General features: G+C 34.5%; 1 protein-coding gene across 1 annotated transcript; it reads left to right on the forward strand.

The window, feature by feature from the left end:
- Positions 1-1,662: 1,662 nt before the first annotated feature.
- LOC123546451 (macrophage mannose receptor 1-like) lies at positions 1,663-24,022 on the forward strand. Its single transcript, XM_045332720.2, has 14 exons — positions 1,663-1,811; positions 5,182-5,357; positions 6,379-6,521; positions 6,939-7,063; positions 10,275-10,453; positions 10,803-10,927; positions 11,891-12,021; positions 12,576-12,736; positions 13,208-13,332; positions 17,702-17,829; positions 18,974-19,146; positions 21,089-21,216; positions 21,822-21,958; positions 23,081-24,022. The coding sequence occupies exons 1-14, from the start codon at positions 1,769-1,771 to the stop codon at positions 23,143-23,145; spliced, it is 1,839 nt and encodes a 612-aa protein (XP_045188655.2). The 5' UTR covers positions 1,663-1,768; the 3' UTR covers positions 23,146-24,022.
- The last annotated feature ends 2,461 nt before the right edge of the window (positions 24,023-26,483 follow it).

Genomic DNA, 26,483 nt, shown 5'->3' on the forward strand with positions numbered 1-26,483 from the left:
GTACAGTTTGCAGTTATTCAATAACAAAGTGGAAATGAGACGTTTTAAGTCTGAAATGCAAAAAAAAAAAATCATTTTCTCCTGAGCAACCGAATTGTGGTTCGATATATATGTTGAATTGCAATGAAAATTAAGTTAACTTTGCAATTCGAATCACAAACTACGAAAAAGGTTGCAGCTTGCGATTTAAATCACAAATATAAACCAGCCTTAAATGTAAAATATTCAGCTTTAAACGAAAAAAAAAAAAAGATCTGTAATATGAATTACTAGAAAGTTTTGAAACTGATAGTTTTTGTTTACACTTAGTGTAGCATTTATATGGTGAGTTGCAATTGCTTTTCGTATTGCGGACTGCAAACTGAAAACCATGATGGGTATGTAAGCGACTTTATAGTCGCCGCTGGTAGCCTATATACAGACTGTTAGTAGTTTTTAGCGGGAGGATAACGCTACATACAAGAAATGCTCCTATTTCAGAAGCTTCTCGAGCTCTTTATCGTGTCAGATGTAAATCCTTTTCCCAAAGCTAGTAATTTTAGTTGGAGGGGTGGTAGCTCGAACTCACTACCCCGGGTTTTGCAGTAAGACAGTGTTACCTCTGGAGCACTTCGTTCTGAGAAACATTGCAAACTGTATTTTTCTGAAAAACAAGAAATGTCTTTTAAAAAGATAAAATATTCCGCGTTGGTGGGAATTTGATTTATTGAAAATGTTGGATTGCCGTATAGCTCGCGAGTTGTTTACATTACTCCTTGACAAGGGGCCTCCGCGGCCGAGTTGAATCACTTGCCCCTCACCGATGCGGGTTCGAGCTCCACTCGGGGATTTGAATTCTTCATGCGAGGAAGCCATCTAGGTTTTACCCAAGTGCCCGCCCATAATGAAATGATGTTCGGAGGGGCACCTGGGGTCTTCCTCCACCATCAAAGCTGGAAGTCGCCACATGACCTATAAATGTGTCAGTGCGACGTTAAACCCAACAAAAACAGAAGAAAAAAATCTTGTCAAAAATATGACGCTTTACAAATTAATTTGACACTTCTGACACTTACAGGTAGATACACCATTTAGTGATTCAAAGTCATATCAAACACTTGCATTTATTAATGATTATAATAGTTTAATTAAGCGGTACGTACATTACCGAGTTTTACAGAGATAGCCGAGTTCACTATGACCGTCCACTAGACTTTACATGCATAACTACATACATTTGGAGTACTAAACAATTATTATTCAGGTACAACTTCAACTTAACTATGCACCTCCTGTCTACAGTAATCTATTTGTCTTCTCCGATAAACGTCATTAGCAACAATGTCTACAGAATCTATGTAATAATTTTGTAATACTTTATTGAAATGTAACGAAACTTTTTGTGAAACAGTATATTAATTTCAGCCAATTAAAAGTATGCATTAATTTCTGTCCAGTGCCGCTGTTTTTATCTGTTGAATAATTATTAAACAACTTTTATTGGTTGTTTTAATAAATCAAAAGTTGGTTGAGACAGCTTTGCCGTAAAAAAAGAAACATGCTGTTAACAGTTCGAACTTGTAAATTATAGATCAACTTGACTCATATATATCTAACTTGATAAAGGTATATCAAACTAGAGACTGCATAATTATATAATCTTTGGTCACATGTTATCAGAGAGATACGATATTATCAACAAATTTGGAAGATAAAGATTTAGAGGCTGGTACATAGCTTAGGTTTCTCTAGTGTATTGTGATGATTTTGACTTTTATATAAATTAAAAATGGCGAAATATTTAGGTATAATTCTGACTATATTTACCATCTGTAAGTACACTTTATCTTTTCTAACCCACTTTTTTTACTTATACGTTCTATATATCCAGTTCGCACCAGCACAACTATTTTAGAAGTTTGTAACAAAAATCCTCGTCGATGAAAAAATCACGTCCAGTTCGATTAACGTGGAAGTGACAAGACCAGCTATATTTGGCTTTATAAAGATACTTATTTTAGTCATTGGGAGAATGCGAAAAAATAAGAAAGTCTTTTGATTTCTTCCAAAATTCTATCAGAAAATATTTACGTAAAGGATTTCTACACTCCTTAATACACTACACTTCCGTCTCACTTTCATCCGTGTATGTATAAATTTGTCACTTTCAAATTTTAACAAATTTCATGAGAAATGATTCTTCCCTTGTATGCCTTTCGTATTAATGCAAAAGGGTTGGTGGAGTGATAGGGGGCGTATATCTATGGCTGTTTATATAACACGGGAAGGCTATTCATAATATAATGCTAATTTCTCTAAAATAATATTTAAGTATGGTATTGGATATCCATAGTTTATATATCCTCATAAAAGTCACACTGGTACACATACACATTTTTAAAAATCTATCCATTTCCGAATGCTTCGTAATGATATTCTTTAGGTATACCTGACATATCATGAAAAATGGTAGTCCTAACTACATTAATTAGGGACCCTCATTTTGGAAAAAATAGCAAAACGTGTAAGAGTCCGGTGTTTAACCTGAATAAATTGGATGTGATATTTTCTCGCAAATATTTGATTTGTGGATAAGGGCGTTGTTATGTAATAGGGACATGCGGGACAAGCCGTAAGCAGGACAGTGATTTAGAATCATTTTTGGCTGGGTACAAGTCGCTTAAACATACATGTGGCTGTGTTTCATTTTGATATACCCCCGTAATATTTGAATCAATTGCACACACTGCCATTTCCTAAATGAGAAATCGTACATGTAAAAGATGGATTCTAAAATTGTCATTCAACAAAGGTATGTTCTACCTCTTTTAGACAATATACATGTTTTCAATGACGCATATATACTTAGTACGAAGTCAATAGCGACGAATGGTACTGTTATATATTGGTAACCTCTTAAAAGCTGGACAGTATATTCCAAGAATTTTGATTTCCTTCATGCGTAGTTACATGAAATATTACATGCGTATTACTAGGGTAATGGGCATCGAATCATTAAAATAAATGAGCCACGCCAGTCTGGTCAGGATCCATGCTGGTCGCTTTCAAAGTCCCTTGCAATTAAAAAACTGTTAGCGAACAGCATGGATCCTGACCAGACTGCGCGGATGCGCAGGCTGGTCTGGATCCATGCTGGTCGCAAACCCACTATGTTGGTTTTCACATGGCACGGCTCAAATCTGTTTAACCCTGTTACAAACATTATCCGCTTTACATCTGTAAGATTTCTCATGTCGATATTTGAAGCTTTTAACAGGATTTTAACAAGCGTCGGACACTCCCGACGAATCATGTAACGATATCGCATTTCAAGATAAGGAGCCTATACACATATTGTGTCGTAAAAATAGACTCGAACCCAGGTCTGTTCCTGCTGAACATCAACTATAAACGATAGTTTAAATCATTGATACTTTAGACCGTGCCTATTTTCAACGTTCCCAATGGATTGGGTCACTGAGTCAACTAGAGTCTATTTGCCTCATTACAAAATTGCGATTTTAAAAAATGATTACCGACTGACCTGTATAAATTCATACATGTGCTATTAGCGTACATAGATTAGAGATACCATTATTTAACATCAATAGTTATATGCACTGATTGCAGATAAGTTATCAGCTCCACGACTGTAAGGCGAATATCTATATTTTTATTTGACAGTGACGGTACAAAATTACACATAACCAAAATTGCAATTAACCCAACTATAAATGTAATATGTGAACTCATGGTCATGTAGATGTCGCTGTTCGATTTTTGGCCAGTAAAAGGTGTATAAATTGTAGTGACTTTTAAAAGTCACATTAAGCATTCTTTTTGACATTTTAAAGAGTTCCGTTTGAGTTTAATTTAAGGTAGTTTTACACGTTTGGTGAGCAGAAAGTAATGGCGTAAATACATTTATCCGGATAACGTAGATTAAAGCTTGGAGTCGACATACGGAAACAAAATAATTTAATGAATAAATGGCAACATTCGAGTATAATCATTACTGCCTAGAGATAATATATTGTGTTAAAAAGTTTGTCATGGTACATAATTCCAAATAATTTCTCGAAATTAGCTTGATGTGCGCGAATCGTTTTAATCATGGTAAAATATCTCAAACTCAAGCACATAAGCCTATACATTTTAGTTTACCATATTACAGACCACATGATAGTTTATAATCGTGTGAATTTTCATTAAAATCTATATTGTAGAAAAAAATTCTATTCGCAAAACTGTTTCCCGTAGACTCCCATTACGAATGTATGGTGTCCACATTTCTCAAATCAATCTAGCAAAAATCCAAGCAAATGGCCCAATCTTTTTTATATGCCCAATTTTCTTAGTGCATTCTTAATTATTAAGAAATCAGGGTATAACCAAACTCTACATTGTAGACAAAAAATTATCTGAACGTGTAGAATTTCCCTAAGAACAATACAACGCATAGCATAGTATTAAATCCTTATTGGAAATGTATGTTTGATTGTTTTCATAAGATTGTATAGTCAAAGATCTAATCAGTATAATAATTTATCTGATTTATAGCTTTACATTTGAGAGATATTGCATATCTCAACATTCTGAGATAATAGACAAGTATTAAACTGGTGTATCGTAAGAATGGATTAATTTCAAATCTATCTTGGCAAAAGGATGTCACGAATAATAATTTTACAAAGTTACATTTCTAATGAGTTCCGGCTAAATGTATAATTGTTAATGAAGATCTTTGAAAATATAATGAAAGCGTTTTTATTACTATTATCATTTTCTCGGTAAATAATATAGGCTGTAATTGTAAATCCGTTCGTACAAATGAGCGGTACGACTACGGTGTACGTTTATCGTTTATTTTCTCAATCGAAACAATCGAGTTTCAAATAGATAAAAAGTTTTGTTGTTTTATTTTTGCTGCAAAATACTGTTTTATTTTTAAGTATTTAACGGTTATGAAGCATCGGTCATTTATAATAATTTGTTTGAAGATAGTCATTAACAATATTGGTCAACAACGTGATAAGCTTCTGATATTTATGCCATATATCTATCCTCAAAGTTGTTGCATCCGTGGTTCGCAGATAGGACCAGACCTGCTCATGCTTTCAACTCATAGCCCTGTAACATATTAAGTATGTAATATGTAAGTCAGAAACACACTGTACGGCGAATATCTTTGTATGTTTGTAGTTGCAGCTAGGCCAGCGTACAGTGACAGCACGACTGGTTGTGACGATGGTTGGATACCCTACAATAATAACTGTTATATGATAAACACATTAAAGAGTGTTTCACGGTCTGCTGCAGCCCAGGAGTGTAACTACCAGGATTCCTCCTTAGTGCGTATAACATCACAAGATCAACTGGTAAGTTTAGATTATAATACCCTTAGTTTATAAATCATTTAACAAAGCTTCATTTCAACCTGCTCTATTTTATATTGTAATTAAGAAATAATATAAAGCAGAACCATTTTTAACATATTGAGGTTATACGCTTGCGGAATAATAGAAATACACACGCATAGTATAACCAGTTCGTATTCAACGGTTAAGAAAAGTTAAAACATTGTTCTTCGATATATTATTTTCGATTCTAAAAATGTAGATGTATGGCGCCAAGTATAGTAGTAACTTGACGTTAACGTGTTTGAAAGGTGTTTAAGCACGGGAAGAAACATTGCGTAGATGTCTAGTGAGTTATTTAGCGCGACTAATATGTATTTAGTGTAACACCATCCTGTATGGCGCAAATACGTCGACATGACGTCAGATTTTCATGTTTTAACGGAAATGTGCATTGATTTTTCATATAAAGTATTGTAGTTTATCTCCAAAATATAGTCCATTTATTAACTTTTCACTGAGCCACTTAATAACAAGCGACGATAGTATTGTGTTCTGATTAAAACCTGTGAATGGTATTACAAAATGATAAAGAATGTTGAGTGTTTTTTTTCAGTGAAATACACAATAAGCTAAAGCAAATACTATAAGTGTCCATGGTTTTGCTACTCAACTATAAATGACTTTAGAATTTTCTGGTGATTTGTTTAGGTTTAAAACTTATACAATACTATGTTAAGCGTAAATAATGATACTGATTCTCGATCGTTGGCCAGTAGAATGTTTTTAAGTATACCTTCACACATTATGTGTTGTGAAGTGTCCCAAAGTTTGATATTTAGAATTCATATTGCAATACATTTTAAGGAAAAGTCACATTTAGTTTAAACATATTTTTATTCCGAAAAGCATGAAATATTTACAATACAACATTTTAGGAATTGGAAAGAAAGCTATATTAGCTTACAGTTGTCCTCTCCTTAAAAGTCACATTTGAAACCTCATTACTTAATGATACCATTCTTTTGCAAACTTGTTTCAGACATGGCTCCTACAGACGTTGAAGAAATACCCAAGCAGTGGTTATTGGACAGATCTCAATGATATACCTAAAGTTAAAGCAAACAGGCTTGGTACAGGAGTCTGGAAATGGGGGATGTCTGAATATGCCAACATGTCCCTTGTGTAAGAATGTTTTGATGGTTATACCTGTTTAAAATGATGTCATTCATTTATAGTCAGTCCAGTTTATCTCGTGTATGGTTTAGTCCAGTTTATCTCATTGATGTTGATTAAAGCACACCTAGTAAGATTATGGTAAGTACTTAACACAATAGTTAAATACTTCAGTCGTGATTAAGTTATTAACGGTAAGTTGGATATATTCATATGTACGGTAATAATATGTTGATGGCATTCTAGGTTACAAAAAATCATTTAGTCCATTTTCTTTATAATCATAGCAACATTTACCTTTCATATTTTTACAATAATAATTTCAGTTACATCTCCTGTCTAGACGCAGTTATATTTTTGACATTTTACATCCATACGGACAGGTACATGCTAACAAATCCACGCATATATCATTATACATTTTAGCCAATGGAACCAGTCCCCTGCAAATGATGGTCAGTCTAAATGTGGTGCTGTCAACATACAAGGCAAATTGGCAGATTTAAATTGTAAAGCTAGAGAAGGATATATTTGTCATTATCATTCTCCTGGTAAGTCATAAAAGTTTTTTGTACGTTTGCTTGGTTTCAACTGCTGTTTTTGATGGCGTTTTTGAATAGTAGCGCAGCAGTTAGTTCAGATCTAAACAGGAGAAGGGTTGAATCACTGTCTAGACATATCATACTTAAAAATCCTTTAACAAGACTAGTTTCAGAACTTGGTAGGTGTTTTCAAGTATCTTTATGTTCACTACAAACAAACATGAGCGATATATTTAGATCTGCAATGCCACTCAAGTGCCTGTGAAGCATTATTTATTCGCAGTACGAAAAGCTCTACATGTACATTGAAGAAGCCGTCTCGGCAATTTCCGTTTTAAGAAACGTTCAAAACCTCATTATTTTTTTCTATACCATAGCCTTATCAGTAGTAAGTGCAATGAAACTTTGCACACATGAGTCTTCTTTTGTAACTGATGATGAATAGAATTTAATTTAACGCAAACACTTTCTACATACAAAGATATCGTTGTTTGAAGACGATATGTACTGCGCTTTTTTTTGTTTTAAAATAACATAAGATTAAGTCCATGTCAAATGTATCCGATGTAAACACTTATTCCTCGTTGGCCGAGAGGTAATGAGCTCCGTTTTCTACATTTTCATCATGAGTTCTATTCCTAGACCCGTATATTTTATTTATCCCCCCGCCAAAGGCGAAGGGGATATTAGAAATGCTCTCCGTCCGTGCGTGCGTCCGTCCGCAACGATCTTTGTCCGGAGCATAACTCCAAAAGTACTGGAGGGATTTTCTTCAAACTTCATACACTGATAGAACACATTGGGAGGAAGTGTAGTGTGCAAGAACAATAACTCTACCTTGCCTATTTTTTGAGTTATTCCCCTTTATCATATTTTCCTGAAAAATTTTGTCCGGAGCATAACTCCAAAAGTACTGGAGGGATTTTCTTCAGACTTCATACACTGATAGAACACATTGGGAGAAAGTGCAGTGTGCAAGAACAATAACTCTACCTTGCCTACTTTTTGAGTAATTCCCCTTTATCATATTTTCTTAAAAAATTTTGTCCAGAGCATAACTCCAAAAGTACTGAAGGGATTTTCTTCAATCTTCATACACTGATAGCACACATTGGGAGGAAGTGCAGTGTGCAAGAACAATAACTCTACCCTGCCTAATTTTTGAGTTATTCCCCTTTATCATATTTTCTTTAAAAATTTTGTCCAGAGCATAACTCCAAAAGTACTGGAGGGATTTTTCTTCAAACTTCATACACTGATAGAACACATTAGGAGGAAATGCAGTGTACAAGAACAATAACTCTACCTTGTCTACTTTTTGAGTTATTCCCCTTTATCATATTTTCTTTAAAAAAATTGTCTGCAGCATATCTTTTTCATGCATGGAGGGATTTTGATATATCTTGGCACAAATGTTCACCACCACGAGATGGAGTGTCGTGCGCAAGAACCAGGTCCCTAGTTCTAAGGTCAAGGTCACACTTAGAGGTCATAGGATACAAGAATGAAAACCTTGTCTGGAGCACTACTTCTTCATGCATAGAGGGAGTTTGATATAACTTGGCACAAATGTTCACCACCGCAGGACTGAGTGTCATGCGCAAGATCCAGGTCCCTAGGTCTAAGGTCAAGGTCACACTTAGAGGCCAAAGGTCAGATATCAGAATGACTTTGTCCGAAGCATTTCTTCTTCATGCATGGAGGGATTTTGATGTAACTTGGCACAATTATGCACCATCATGAGACGAAGTGTCATGCGCAGTTCCCTTCTTTAGAATTACTTCCCTTTGTTTTAAATAGCTTTTATTGTAACTTTTTCATTACTAGTCGTAGGGAAAAATCGAGACCACTTTTCAGTAGTACAACATGCATACTACATCCAATTTTGAGGTGTATTTCGACCAATCGCTACCTAGTAAAGATTTTTGTGTGGACTTACAATTTTTTTTTTTTTTTTTTTTTTTTTTTTTTTTAAAGATTAACTTCCATTAGTTGTTACTATAAATAACTTATGTTGTAACATTTTTATAATTGACCACAGGGAGAAAACAATACCACTTTTCTGTGGTACAACCTGGATATTACTTTCCAATTTTAAGTGTATTTTAAGACATCTCTACCTGGTAAGGAGTTATTTTGTGGACTTAGAAAAACAAAAGACTTACAATGATTACTAAACAACCACAAAATTAAAATTCCATTTGCAAATACAGCTGCTAGAGTAAAGAAATTTGCAGTGACGGGCATATATTGTGACATTCTGGCACTCTTTTTCCCTGTAAGCTTCCCATTCCTTCTTTTTACAGTAGCCATATAGAAAAACATCATACAGCTATACTGTTCATGAAAATTAATAAGATTTAGCAGTAAACCACTTCACCACTGAATAATTCTTTCCTCCACATCTTTAAAACCCGTGATGTGGACCACAACTAAACGGTTTTTTCAAAGCTTCTCCCCCCAAAAAATACTTTCAGACACTAACTTACCAGGAACTTTAGCCTTCAATTATAATATGCCTGGCGGGGGGATTGGCCATGTCTAACATGGCTCTTGTTTTCATTTTTTTAAACTGTATCAATTTTATTTTCTCATTTTTCATTAAGGGGTTCAATGGAGACATCTTAAGTTAGTTATAGTTCCAAATTTTTCACTAACTGAAACTTGACCTTATAAGCTTCCAATTATGTTTAAATACCCTTTGCGTTAAATAGGTCTTAATACTTTTAAAGTCCTACTGTGATCTTTTAAAACACAACGGGAATGTTCTGTGCATTATATGACAGTCTTAAACTTCACTTTAAATAGCATTGACCGGGAAGTATTTCGGTACTAATCTAGTGAAAGATAAGTTCGATTATATATGAAAATAAGGAGAGAATGAAAACCAGGAACACAATACACAAAGTATGTAACCGTCAAAAGTATCACTACATTATTAATCATGATCGCATAGCTATCAGCTAATCTCCTATGCCAACAGTCAGCTATCAATTTACCATCGTAGAAGGTAACTGACAGTTAATTTAGATGCTGTTAACACCGTGCGTACTTTCTGAAACGTTGAACACTTCATGGATCATTTTAAAGATCATTAAGGCTTCATGCAAATGGTTAAACTTGCTGAAGAAGTGGTCACGGACGACTTGAAGTAAATTGTTCTCACCAACATGCATCAATACATCGATTTATTTGTATATTTCTATTATGTTTTTGACAGATGGCGGCTGCGTTCTCGGATGGTTACAAGGTGGCGATGGATCTTCCTGTTACTATGTTGGCAATACATCTGACCCGTCAGCTCTGAAGACATGGGCCCAAGCAAAGGCTTTATGCGAGGGCATGGGCAATGGTGCACAAAACCCTAAAATGTTTGATATTGATGATCAAAATGATAAGGTTGGTGCATTTGATAAATATCGAATTAAAACTTCAATGTTTTCAAAATTCGGCTTAACATTTAATAAAATAGTTTCTCCATCGACATTACAAGTGGTTTATCAGAAGTTGTTATTACACATTAGGAATGATTTTTGTCAACTTCCACAGTATAATTCGTAAAACTCTGCAGTGCAATACTTATTACATTACTCCATGTTAGTCACAGGATAAGGTCATTCATTTAGTTACAAGCTGACAGATGACAGAAAATAAAGTTCAGGGTAATTTTATTTCATTGATGGCTGATCTCACATATATGTTAAAAATATCATCTTATAGATAAAGATATTGATTGTTTTATATTCAGAATTTTCTTATGGGAGAAATACCCTACCTGTCGCAGACGACAAAAGTTCACTGGATTGGTCTTAGTCAAAATGCTGCTGGTTCCTGGGCATGGTACACTGGTAAAAGCGTGGATAAAACCCTTGCGTAAGTTATATCCATCGGAGGTAATACCAGCCAACACTGTGTTAGCTTTGCTCTTGTTCAACATTTTGTTTGAGATTCTACCTGGTTGTCTGTTATAACAGTATCTTTTAATAACATTTTCGAGTTATTCATAAGATTACTTTTTAATTTGACTCGTTTCGAGTAGCATTGAATATTTATAAACAAAAATGACTATAAATGAATTTGAATATTACTGAATTTGCCGTTTAGGAATACAAAAAAAGCCTGTCCAAAAACAACACCGCTAGTCGTAGGTTTATATTTGGACGTTTAAGACGACTTAAAAATAAAGGAAAAATATGAGATGAAATTATGAATAATAAAATTTGCATGAAAATCATTTGGAAACATAGAATGCAAGCAAGCAAAATGATAGCAAGCACGGTTTGGGTTAGCTAATGCACAAAAACGCTTTAAAAGTTTTATAGTAAAATCAAAATTCAACCGTAGGTTACTTTATCAGCCGTTTAAAGTTTGGAACAGTAACCGGTCATGTTTTAACCAGCTTCATCCTGATGCTCCATAAACGCCAGAAAGAATCATCATATGCTTCAAGTCGTGTCATTGTGAAAATATTTCTTAACAAACAAATATAACTGTTTATTATATACCTATAAACCACACGGAAAGTATATCACAAGGAAAAACGAGCTGGCAAAAACATATCCTACCAGTACCTTTTGTATTGCATCTTGCCGGACTACTTTCATTTAATATACATGGTCTGACAAAGTTCTGTAGATAGCGCACACACGAACTACACTTAATGTTGACGGTTTCGTTAGAAAAGAAAACGAAATTCAAAAACGTGGAGGTATGTAGTAATAGGGTCATTATAACAGAAACTAGATCTGGGATTTTGTATTCGGCTTCACTCCACAATATAGTGTCATAATAGACGCTATGATATAAGAGCATAAACGGATATGATTTAATTTGCAGACAATGGCAGAAGGAGCCGGATAACGTGGCTGGAATAGAAAACTGTGGTGTGTTGAGGATGACTGGAAAATTCAGCGACAGAGACTGTTCATCTAACGCAAACTTCATCTGCTACAAACCACAGTATTACTGTATGTAGAACAATTTTATAAATAGTTATACCGAAAGAGAATTAATGTTTCTTTTAAGAAAATCTGTAGTCCATAATTTCGGATCTTAGTGGTGCAATAAATATATCTACATAAAGAATATTTTTCCCAACAAACTGATTTTAAACTCTAGTATACTTATAATGTCACGATTCTATGTATAATATTAAACATGATTATTACATGGTTCCTTATGTAAATTGCCGTTCTGTAATTTGTGCTAATGACCGATTTAATGTTCGACAATAGTTTTTGCTGAGCTAATTCCGAAATAAAATTTTGCTGAGCTAATCCAAAAACTTGAAGAAAAAATATGAAAATGTGTTTCTGATGTCACTTTGAGGTATTTAAAAATGTTTTTCATTTCTTTTGAACCTCGGGCAATAGTTCTATTGCCAAGCAAACCATTCAGAAATGAAATCATGTTGACCTGGTTCTGAGTCAATGGCGTGCTTCAGGCTAACACAGATATCCCTTAATATAGTTATTTCATAACTTTTTTTCTCTATGTCCTTTTACAAATGTTTCTCATGTAGATTCGCCAACTGATAATATTGGCTGTGGTCCCTGGATTAGAGCAGGGAAATTCTGTTACGGATTTATGGCTGGAAAACACATGGACACCTGGCTAGGCGGAAGAAGTTATTGTCAATCGATGGGAGGGGACCTTATGAAAATTGATTCATTTGACAAAAAGGTATATTATATATGTACCTGGCAAACCTTATATATAACTTTTACATGTATATGTTTTTCATGATAAACACGTTCACATGTGTTTTTCATACAGACATTCAAACAAACAAACGCAGCCACTCAGGTGTAAAAAGTATCTTTTACTAGTGCAGAGCGATCTGAACAAAGGGACAGAGCGAAAGGAACTCTCCCAGAAAAGGGAGAGAAATTTAAGAAACATGCATGAAAACACCAAGGAGCAATTGAAAAATATCCATTGCTTGGATTGGTATTTGAACCACGGACCTTTGACTTGACCGCTTAGTGTGTTACCACTTTACCACCTAGTCAACCGAGTCTGTAGAACAGATCATTTGCATATTTCCGATCTACAAATCTTCTTTTGATATTTCATCACATATATGTTTGACAAAGAAAGCACTAGGATGACTTCTATTAAAACACTAATGACTGTATCAGCATGTTATTTCAGACTTGGCTAGAACAGCAAATGTTGGATCCAGAAAATGAAAGAGTTTTCTGGGTAGGATTAAATGACCGTCAGAATGAAGGGAGCTACGTTTGGGCCGATGGTACCCCAGTAAACCAAACATATATGTAAGTGTCATTTCTACTGATTAATATTACTGACTTCAAATTACTTGGTACTTTATACCAGCATTGTTTTCAAATGCTAAAACGACCTCGTTTTCTAATATGAAAACTCTATGCAAATTTGCATTAAAAAACTGAAATTTGACGTCACTTCGACATACTATTTGGTGTCTCACAAGCGCCGATAAAGTGTGCTACCGCATTTGATTTACCTTTTAGATAAAATACCTTTTAGAATCGAAGTGATATTTAAAAGAATGGTGTTACAATTAAATTTACACACACTGTTTCAATTATTAGACGTGTAGAATTTTACACTAGAATTGGTCTACGAACTCCAAAGTTATTCCAGTGGACATGTTATTTCCCATATTTTACAACACATTATCACACGTTTGAACTCGCGGGAGTGTAATAAAGCCATTACAGAAAAACGATAATACACTATCGTTTATAGTATAGGAGACGTTGGTCAAATTGATCTGTGTATAAAGTAAAGGAAAGTAGAAATTTTGATGTTTCGACAGAACAAGCTTAACTGTGATAAAAAGAATATTACATTTGTGACTTTCCATATTGAATTTATTAAACTGGTTGAATAAAATTGAAAAAAATGCTCGACAGAGCCTCGCATGTTATTATTCTAATCAACTCGTTTAATAAATTCAATATGAAAAGACACTAATGTAATATCCTCTTTTTACGCGTTGACGTCACGTCAAGCTACTATAAGTAAGTAAGTAAGTAAATATTTTATTATAGTGACATGTACATAAAACAGCAAATATTATTTCATACCTGACAAAACAAAGTTACAGTACCCGGCCAAATGGACCCATATGTCACCTGAAATAACTTTAAATATATCACGTATGATACAGTTATATTGGTATCAATGGTATGGCAGTTAGATAGATAATGTTACGTAATATAAATTTTGACATTAAATCAACAATGTCATACAATACCAAATTACAACAATTGTCAGTATGAAGAAATGAGAAGAAATAATTAAGAAATAATAAATCTGTTCCTATATTTTATTAATTGATAAAATTATTGGAACATATTCATTATTTCGATTCTAACAACGGAAAAATAATTCGCATTTTACAGTACTACATTTTCAGCGTAATACGTCATTCGGGTCATATGCTGTTACAATTTACCCCCTATGGTTTGAAAGTGTTGCATAGCCAATGGAACGTATAGATATTTGCTTCTTTTTTATCAGAATTTTTAGAAGTATTCATAAATTAGTAATCTAACAGCTCGCAAACTAATTATGAACAGAATCATCAAATTAGGCGAGTTGACCCTGTGTTACGAGTGACGAGCTTAACTTTTATATGACGTCACATTATTATGACGTCATATTTTATGTCATACATTTATGATGTCACCGCTGAATCATAATTAAGCTAATTGAATTTGCTCGTAGAGATCAGAACGTGTTTTACGGGCCTACACATAAGTCAGTATGACTTTTTATTATATTTATGTTTTTGAAATGCTGTTTTCAACCGTTTGACCCTGAAATAATTCGTATGTAATAGATCAGAAGTAGAATCTCTCATGTTACAATCATAATCATAGGGGGTTGAAATGCAAAAGCCAGCCATATTTTATCGCAGATTCATGTATAGGCGATTTCGCTATATGTTTATATAGCAATTGCTGCGGATCGTGTTAGAATTACGAATACAACACCGTTCGCCTACGGTTGTAATCTCTATATACAAATTTAGCGGTTGTTCTAGGGTAATTACACAACAATGACTGTAATTTCTGGTCACTTGACATGTCGATAAGTGTATTGCTAGCTATAATATCACCGAATATATTTGTTCTAATCTCTCTATATAAAGGACAGTCTAATAGAAAGTGTTTTTCATCTTCCGTTGTGCCTAGATCACAAAATTCACGAAGTCGGGGGGCTCACCAACATATCTCCCTGTTTCGATTCTTAGTGGCAATATACCAGACCTAAACTAACATGAAAGGGATCGCTCAGTCTTGCTTAAATTTATCTTGACATACTCTTCACAGTTAAAAACAGTTTTAAACACTCTGTATGTTCTCAGTTTAGGCACTGACAATATATCCTGTGACCATTTCTGTGCATAATGTTCCTTAGATAAAGTCTTTGCAACTGAGAGATTAATAACCGTTTTACTGTTATAGTGTTCAACCAGACCTAAAGAGTTAATGATATGTTTTACGTCACTGCTCCAATTGTCGTTGTTAACGGAGTAATCAAAGTCAAATATACGTTTAGTTAATCTGTCATTATCCATACATATTAAACGATCCCAGTAACGTAATACATTAGACCATCTACGATATAAAGACGGTATCCAACCTGAGTCTCCGTACAGTACTAAGACAGGCGTAAAATGATGCATTCCGAGGAAGTAACATAGGGCTCTGTGTTGTACATTGTCTATTGATTGGTACTGCTTAAAACCCCATATGGAAGAACAATAGTCTAATATTGGGACTACACATGAATTATACAGTTCTTCATATGAGCCGAAACCGAAGTCTTTGAGGTTATGTATCTTGCTGATTATGCTTCCCAGGGCACGTCCAGCTGCTTTAGAAAGAGCGTCTCAATGGAACGTAAAATCATTCTTTACGCTAAAAATTACCCCTAGATATTTATATTGGTTAACTGTTTCTAATATATTCTCTCCAATTCGGAACTGAAACTCTGTACGCTGTGAGCGACCTCTTCTAAAGTGTATTTAACATAGTTTGCAGTTTGTCTTCTGAGTCAGAGATAAGCACGATGTCATCCGCGTACATCAGTAAAGACACTTTGATTTCTCCCATCGTTACTCCAAGGTCAAGGTCATTTATCTCCTGCACGAGATCATTGGCAAACACTGCGAACAATGTAGGGGAAAGATTGCAGCCCTGCTTCAAGCCTGTCGAGCAGTCAAACCACTCAGTCATCTTGTTATAAATTCGAACACAGGAAGTCGAGCTTGCGTATATATTACGAATAGTGTGGTACAATTTTCCGTCAATATTATGAAGAAGAAGTTTGTATAAAAGCATGTCGCTGTCTATGAAATCAAAACACTTCTTCAAATCGATAAATGAGGTGAACACTGCTACATTGTTTCTAATGATACTGTTCAACGTGAACACATGATCTTTACAAGACCGATTTGCCCGGAATCCATTTTGTTCTTCAGCAAGCGACCCGTTACCTTCCAGATAGTTGGTTAACCGTTTATTTAAGAAGGAACTATACAGTTTGCTTATGCAAGATAATAGGCTTATCCCCCGATAATTAAGAAGCATGCGTTTATCCGAATTAGAGTCATTTAATATTGGGCAAATAATCGCCTTTCTCCAAACTGACGGTATAATACTTGTGTCAAACACTAACTGAAAAAGTTTTTGTATGCAAAGAATGATAGGGGGGTATTTCAGTACATCGTATGGGATTTCATCCACACCGCAGGCTGGTCCGGCCTTAGCGCGATTGACAATGTTGCAGATTTCATCAAAAGTTATATTACAATTCAACTGTTCGTTTGTATTATACAGTGGATCCGACATTTTTGTTCCAGAAGTTGTTTATGTATTTTCGCCCTATTGTAATGCACATCATCAATGTCATTATTATCGTCCTGGCTGTATAAGTTCATAAAGTCTGTTTTCCAACGATCAAAAACTGATTTTTCGTCGCGCACAATTCTACCTCCACTGTCTACAATTTCAATGGGTATCGACATATCCTTCCGCGGGCCAAGACGTTGCATTTTCCGCCAAAACTCGGTCGGATTACTGGTGTTCATTTGTTCAATATCTAATGCCTGCGAGCGTACTATATGTGGCGTTATATATGCGACATGAAATAATGACCCCTATTTCATCCACTTGCTTACATGACAGCCATATGAGAATCTAAATAATATATAGCATAACCATGTTTCAATAAGAAGCTGGGCTACGAACTCATGATGTTATTCCGCATGCGGATGACCTCATCGTTATGTTTTGAGATGTTAAAACACAGTTCTGTTATCTATTATTTCTTTATTAACATAAATATATTACTTTATGGGGAATGCTGTTTTTCCTGGTCAGTCTGTCGGCCGATCAACCAGGAGGTCAAGTGTTACAACAGTGCCGTTCCTACAAGAAGCGGACTAGAGCCTGGTATATAAGCTTACAGTCATGCTAAAGAACTCAATATATTTAATGGTCATTCAACAGGGTAGTTTTACCTTGACAACACAAGTACACTGTCAGGTATCATTGCCTATAAATTCTCTGGAGAGAGACAGTTAATATTATATTCCTTTCAACCTTAAGTTTTATATTTAGTTTATTTTTTATACAAATTATTTGTTAGAACATGGAACCAAGAGCCTAATGACTACAAAGGGAACGAGGACTGCGCATTGATATACACAACTGGTCAATACAACGATATAGCCTGCAGCATACATGCCGCTGCTATTTGCGAGCTTGATAATCAAGGTGAAGAATGAAAATGCCCTATATATTATTTTGTATTTGGCTATATTTCTTTGAACATTGTATGATGCTCATTTTACACTTAATAATTGTCTTTTAAGAGATAATCACAATTTATTCATAACGCGGAATCTCTGAAAAGCATTCATTTAATTAAACTGTTATAAAATATGACGACAATTAACAAAGGTTTAGAGAGATCACCGTTTGTAAACTTAACCGGTTTTGTTACTTGTTATACGTAGTTTTACGAATAAGAAACATTGACTTGATTAATTCCAGAAGTCAATAAAATATTATACTGGTGTGTAAACCTCAGTTATGGAACGCCACAGCAGTCTTATGTCGGGACTTTCATATTATCTTGTAATGTGGTAGTCTGTTAAACCGCTATGTTGTTTTATCCAAATGGGATATTAACTTGTTCAAATAGTGTCTTATTATGTTGAGTAGCTAACCTAATACATCAAAAGTGATGGGAACTTGTTAAAAATGTGACTTATTATTTTAACTAGCCATGCTTACATTATCAGTGCGCTGTTATCTTGTCAAAACAGTTCTCACTATGTTATCATGTCAAAGCCCAAATATAGCCTTATTATGTTACCTAGCAATGTTATCGTGCCAAATATTATTGTATATTATATGCTTTAATGCTGTGTCATCATGTCAAAGTATGATGTTAACATGTCTTCAAGGGATTTGTCTTATTATGTTACCTTGCAATGTTTTAATGTCAAAGTGTAATGTTTAATATGACAAAACGTTATTTGATCATGTCTAATAGTGGTATGACTAGCAATGTTGTCATGTCAAAGTGCAGTGTTTAACATCTAGTATGTGATTATGTCAAAGTGTGAAGTTAACTTCTCAAAATAGTGTTTGAAGATATCAACAAGCCTTGTTATCGTGTCAAAATATGGTATTAATTTGTCAAAAGAATGTTAAATTGAGTTAAAATGCTATGTTACCTGTCCCGACATAGGACAGCTGTGGCGTTTCATATCAATTTAGTATGCAATATACCATTTTCAGTTTCGACATTGCGCATGTGACAATCATGATAACTTATAATTATTGTAATACAAATGTACCCGTATGACTATCAAGTGAACTAAAACCCTTCTTTCATGACATGTTTTCTTAGCATCGTGCTTTCCTGGCTGGAAATCAAACGGTGGAAATTGTTACCTATTCACACAATACAACAATGTATCTTTACTCTACAACCAAAACGAGGCTGCAACCTATTGTGCAACATTTGCTACAAATGCTAAAAATGTTGGCACTCTGTTGTCAGTGGACAATCTAGCAGAAAAGGTATGTTCCTGTCTTTCTTATGGTTATCATTAAAATAAGTTTGCAGTTAAAAAAGGATAAAACTGTTATATTGTTAAAACTAATGACGTACGTTTACCAACTTTGACTGTCCTTTCTTTTATAATATCCATGGTTATTGTGGTAATGCTGTGATCACTTATTCGAAAACTTGACTGTCGAAATTACTGATAGGACTCTGCATACTATTTTATTACAATACATGTATCTGGAATAATTATCTGTAGCTTTCCACTGAAACTTCACTGATTGTGCATGCGTTTTAGCTCACTGCATTCGAAGTGTTCAAAGGTGAGCTTCTGTGACCGCGCTTCGGACGTCTAGACCCTAGTCTGGCTACCGACTAGATTATCTGTTCTTTTAGAAAAAATAAGTCTGTTAATTCTCAGGGGTTATGTCCTGTGAACAAAACACAATGTCTGAACACAGAGTACTCTACCCCATGCGTCGTCTGTCTTCAAATTTAACATTAAAATAAAATACATCTGATTTATTTAGAAATTTTCATGAAACACAGCAAATCCAGATTTATGGTCGTTGATTACGTCCAGACATTTTATATTTTACATTGATAACACTTAAGAATCCACATTTCATAAACAATGTACATGACAATTACACAGAATGCATGACTTTGTATACATTGTCACATTGTCAGATAACTGCCTAACCTTTAACCTGCTATTTTTCTAAAATGGACTGATCAATCATTCAGATTGGGTTGTACCACTTACTATTCCAATGGGTGTTTACTGAAAAGCGAACAGTGCAGACCATAATTACCAGTCTGAGCAAATTTGATAACTGGAAAGCAATGTCCAAAAACGAGATATTTATAGCCCATAAATAAGTAATAATAATTACAAATTTTCAAATTGATGATGCATTTGCAGCCACCTTTCTTGAGCAAACTTTCTTCCAAAAATATAATAGAATATGTTAACCTTCAAAATCTGAGGGAAGATATTAGAGTTCAGAATTGCTCTGTCCACACCGGCGTAATGGCAATTGGCTGCAGAGTAGTTACAGTTGCCGTATTTCATAGCTACATTTCTTGAGCAATGGAAATGTACTTGCAGTATGCAATATATAACGTTGTAAATGCAGTAGACACGTTTTACTTGAGGAATATTTATGAACGTCTCATGCAATAACCTTGCAAGGACGGCCAGCACATATTTATGCAACCTCGCCAGGTATATGTATGTTTTGACAACACAGAAAATGACGTCACTCGACCTTCAGCTGTTTCCGGAAGTAAATAAAATGAAAGTAGAAATGCTAAACTTGAAAACGAAAGCCGCATTTTGATTCGTAGATAGTCAGGGGTCACGCGCAGGTGTCACCCCGTCTAAATGTATGCGCGTGGACTTCTTTTTTTTCTTTTTTTTTCTTTTTTTGCTATTGGGGAGCCAATTTTCAGCACTTTATTACGAATTGAAATTACCTAGGATTTAGTACAGCATGTCAGCTTTTAATCTATGAAAAAGCATTTGAGCTCCGGATAAACACAAATCCCACAGGGGTCCGTAACGGACCAAGGGTACATTGATAATTTTGGAACTTCATCAAATCGCTCAAAATATCATTTTTGATGTTGTCTGAGAGTGTCAGTATATGCCTCAGATGTAAGATATAACCGTATTTGAGAGCTGCAGACCGAGACATTTCAGAAATATTTTCAAAATAAGTTTCGTTTAATAGATATTGTTTCTACGGAAGCGTGAAAGGGCCATCTGACGCTAATACGTTTTAGTACGTTAAGGCTGCGGAAAGGATATATTGACCTGTTCTTTAATGGGCAGTATTGCACAAATAATGCAGACGCTATGGCCATTTAAATAGACAATAAGTTTGCTAAATTAATGGGTTCCTTGTAAGATGCGTTCCTTGGAACATGCAATGAAATCTGTATATTTTTCAGACATTCATCATTTCGCAAGTGAAGTCCATGTCGGACAACGTTTATGGTTGGTACACGTCTTTGAATGACATTCAAACCGAAGGATACTGGGCATTTAGTTCCGGGCCTTTGTTTGACCCAACTCTTGTGTAAGTTGTTTCTTTAATATCCGGCTACTTAAACGGATTTTATACATCTGCATAGTTACACCTCTTGTTTATTTGTATTTCTTTATTTTTTGAATATAAGTTATGAAAGAGACAGGCCAGTCGGAAGATGTCCTGTATGCAATTATCAGTTGAGCCGTGCCACAAGAAACCAACATAGTGGGTTTGCGACAAGCATGGATCCAGACCAGCCTGCGCATCCGAGCAGTCTGGTCAGGATCCATGCTGGTCGCTAACAGTTTCTCTAATTCCAATAGGCTTTGAAAGCGAACAGCATGGATTCTGACCAGACTGCGCGGATGCGCAGGCTGGTCTGGATCCATGCTGTTCGCGAAGCCACTATGTTGGTTTTCTCATGGCGCGGCTCAGTTAGTTTTACGCGTATAAAGAAGATTGACTAACGTAACATATGCAGCATTACAAATTTTGTCTACAGATAAAAGTCGAAATTCATTTCTATTGATAGAATTTGTGACTAGTCAAGTACATTTATTATCATAAATCAGTTTCAAATAAAAATACAAGGGCTCATGTAGCGTTAAGCAGCAATGCAATTTTACAGCAAAGCAGTATTCATTGAATTTCAGTGACTGGAGCGGCGAACCAAGCACAAACAAGGGAGACAACTGCGCAATGCTTAATTTTGGTGCAGTTCTACACGAACGTAACTGTGAAAAGAAAATCCCGTACATATGTGAAAGATACGCTACCGGTTACAGTACAGGTAGTGTTAGAAATTGTTACCTGGTCATGAAAGACATCAATTTAATTGAAGTTTATGAGCCTTCGCGTATTAAATGTTAAGCATGATTAGTGTACACAGTAATTGTATAAAATATGAGTCAATTCAAACAATATGTTGCTTTATTCGAAATACCACAAGAGTATCCATGGTCAGTTACTAAATACCTTTTCACAGACACCAGTTCGTTGTTCTGAAATTGTAACACAATGTAGGGTTACATGGGAAGTGCATGTATGTTCTGTATTCAATAGGTAATTTCTCCGGTTTATCTCTGACAGATTACAGAACATACGTATAAAGTAGCTTACCTATTGAGTTCATAGTCCTCGCGATACCAATACGTTTAATTTTAGACAGCATTTATAAAAGGGATTTTAAGATACTGTCTGAGCTTCATGGTTGCAGTCTAATTATTTTGCTCTCCTTACTTCAAGTTTCGCAATCATTTTATGAAATTTTGAATAAGAATCAGCATTATCGGATAAGAAACTATTAAGCTTAAAAAGATGAGCGCTCACACTTATGTTTCGTTCAGAAGGAAGGAAAATATCGCGGTTCTTTGGAATTTTACTGCTGTCGGTACAAGTCCTTTAGGGACAACTATGTACATGCATTGTATATAAGCTGATCTTTAAAAGTATGTGTTACGTAGAGATTATAACAAGTATGATTCTGTCTATTTGTTTCATTTATAATAATAGAAGAGATTAAAAGCAACTAAACAAAAAATAACAAGCTCGGTTCGATCGAATCTTTGATGAGAGGTAATGATGTATGCAAGACAAATCACGCACCCTTGTTCCAGCCTTCGCTCTGTTGTGCATGCAAGTTGAATGAAACCATGATAAAAAAAATCCAGGAAACATGAAAACACTGTGTTCTTTATCAAAACTTGTCCTTAAACCCATAGTGATCTAATATTTTCTCGCTATAAAGACCTTGGTATTTGAAAATGTCGGCTGTATAACGATATGGCTTTAAGTTCAATGTAACATTTTTATGTTGATCATATCAGTACAAAACTTCTTTAGTACGGATTTGTAAAATATTCTATTTTATGTAGTGTATAAACTTAATATAAACATTTTTTCTTCATTTCAGGTGTCAATCTCAGAGGAAGTGTAGTTACAGCTTTTATTCTTCTACTGGCATCTAGAATCTTTTAACAATTTAGAATCATGTCACCTTGTTGAAACATACAACCTGAACACTTTCTACTATTCTATTCAGTAAGGATTATGTACCTGTATGGAAGTATCGTGTCAAATTGTATCCGGAACTCCGCCAGCAGATACCATCTTGTACTGTTGATAGTCATTGCTTTGATGCAGATTATATTATTTTAACCCAAGTTTGACTTTTAATCACGCTGTAAACAAACACTAAATTATCATTGCTCATTTTCATCATGGTGTACTAGTCCTTAAAATGTATATTCTGTTCTGGTGCGTTCTTAAAACTGTATATAAACTTAATGTCTCTTTAGCATTCATTATATTGGTTTCAAAGACATACAAAAAACGTGTTGTATAGATCTTTGTTTTGTCCGAATCCTGCCCCAGGTCGGAATATAATTTCCTGATCCTAATTTTCCCTAAGTGTGTTGCCAGGTAATGACATACATGTACATGTATTTGACATAAAATAGTATAAGTTATTTTATTACTAAACTATGCAGTATCAGACACAATGTTAGATAAATTGTGTATATATTATGAGACAGATCTCAGCTGAGCCAGTACTGGAGGGCCAGTATGAAAATGCCAGGGGCATTGTGTTAGTCAATATGGAATTCAAGCATTTTAATTGATTAACTAGATTGGATAAATGTAGCTTAAATAATACAATTCTAATTAGGTAATTTTACGCTTGCTGTATTATTTGACCTCTGCCAGTTGTACTGGCATTCGACCTCCGGCCAATACGACCAGACTGAGACAAATGCCATTATTAACAATATTTTGATAGTGTTTCTATAAAATAATAATTTGGTATACAAGTAAATGCCGTCATGGCGATGTGAATAAACATAATGTATTAAAATCTAAGTTGTCTTAATCAATAACAGCAATTCCCGTAAAACAAACACTACACGAATGTCTGCATATGTACATAACACATATGTACACAAAACAGAGGACATAACAGCCATAATGTTCAAAAGAAACAGGCAGTTGCAAATAGAATTTGTCCCCGTCAGATAAATCTCTGAAACAGGAAAGATATTTAAATAAACCACAGTTATGCTCATATTTATGTAACAGCATGTATAATCTGCATTTTGATTCTTATTCGGCTACAAATTTAACAATTTATACGTATAAAATCATTATCTAATCTATATCTATATAACAAATATTTCTTGAAATCTGCCTGACATCTTATCTGAGAGTATAGACGATGTTAACATCATCTGAGTGTATAGGAGATGTTAACATCATCTGAGTGTATAGGGGATGTTAATATCTCATCTGAGTGTATAGGGGATGTTACATCTCATCTGAGTGTATAGGCGATGTTAACATCATCTGAGTGTATAGGCGGTGTTAACATCTCATCTGAGTGTATAGGGGATGTTAACATCTCATCTGAGTGTATTGACGATGTTAACATCTCATCTGAGTGTATAGGAGATGTTAACATCTCATCTGAGTGTATTGACGATGTTAACATCTCATCTGAGTGTATAGGGGATGTTAACATCTCATCTGAGTGTATTGACGATGTTAACATCTCATCTGAGTGTATAGGAGATGTTAACATCATCTGAGTATATTAGCGATGTTAACATCTCATCTGAGTGTATTGGTGATGTTAACATCATCTGAGTGTATAGGAAGATACTATCAAAGATATCACGTCAACTATTTTTAAATGTTTATGGGACGGAAAAAATGAAAAAAATAAAGCGCAAAACATTCGTAAATAACTATGATCTGGGAGGACTTAAACTCACAGACATTAAAGCTTTTCTGTACTCGACCAAAGCATGTTGGGTTAAAAGAATAATTTCGAATGAAAATAACGGCTTTTGGAAAATATTGTACAAGAAATTCCTTAAAAACTTTTGGGGCAATTTGATTTTCGAATGTAATTTACACACACAAGATATTGCTAGAATTTGCAAAAATCACACATTTTTGAAAGATAATATTATATTAACTTCGTGGTTTACAATCATGAATTCTTCAAACACAAATAAAGAAGTGAAAAAACATATAGCATGGAACAATTCCGACATTAAATTACAGGGAAATACAATATATTGGGACAATTGGAACAGAAAGGGAATAAAATATATTGATCAATTATTTGATTTCCGAACAAAAAGGTTTTATAAGTTCAAAGAAGCAGAACGAATACTTTACTTGGACAAAGTGATTATCTCAAATACTACCATTTAGTTACAAAGATACCGAAAGTATTAACAGAAAAGATCTCTGAAAATGTTCTGTACGGAAATAAAACTAACATTCAAATAGAAAAACTAAATGTTTGTAAAACACCCAACCAGTACCTTTATAAATTACAAGCAACCAATGTACCATATGAAAAAACCAACTGCTACTTTGAAATAGGAAATTGTTTTTGAAAATGAAAACCTAAATTGGAAAATTATTTTTAGCTTACCAATCCTTTCTACCGTTGATACTATTCTGTGCAGTTTTCAATACAAACTTCTAATGCGTCTGTTGCCCACAAATAAATATCTATTTATCTGTAAGCTGGCCCCCAGTAACCTGTGTGACTTCCGCTGCATGAATACAGAAACAATTGAACACATAATATGGGAATGCCCTAAAGTACAAGTCTTTCGGAACAATATACAAAATCTATTGACTACTAAAGGAATTGACGTGAAACTGAATACCAAAAACATATTTTTCGGTGTAACAAAAAACAATAAGAAAAATGATGTTCTAAACTTTATAATAATATTATGTAAATATTTTATATTTAAATCTAAGTACAGCAAAAACAGCTCAACGTTTAACTGCTTTGTACAATACTTGAAAGCTAGGGTAGAAATTGAAAAAGAAATCGCATTGATGCAAAACAAGTTAGATAGACACGAAGAAAAAACTCTCATACACATATTGAGTAAATACTACTGAAACCAGGAAACGATCGTCCCTTATTCCTCATATTTAATCTACCTTTTCATTAATAAAAGTTAGAACTCCCAAGCGACATATCTCTTGTTTTCTTCTCTATTCCCTTTTCCTTCCTTTTTTTCTAACCTTCCCAAAATCTTTGCATAATATTCGTATTGAATCTGACGTAATTTTGATTTGAAACATGTTGATTTCATGTTTTGACAGACTATATATAACATTAACATTGTATATGAAATTGTATGTCATATGTATGTTATGCAAAGGAAAATAAACAGGGTTACCCAGCTGGGGCCTCAAACAAAAACAAAACAAAAACAAACAAACAAAAACAAAACACATCTCATCCGAGTATTTAGGCGATGTTAACATGTGTATAGGCGATGTTA

The sequence above is a fragment of the Mercenaria mercenaria genome, chromosome 9 (assembly GCF_021730395.1).
Source record: "Mercenaria mercenaria strain notata chromosome 9, MADL_Memer_1, whole genome shotgun sequence".
Lineage (NCBI taxonomy): Eukaryota > Metazoa > Mollusca > Bivalvia > Venerida > Veneridae > Mercenaria > Mercenaria mercenaria.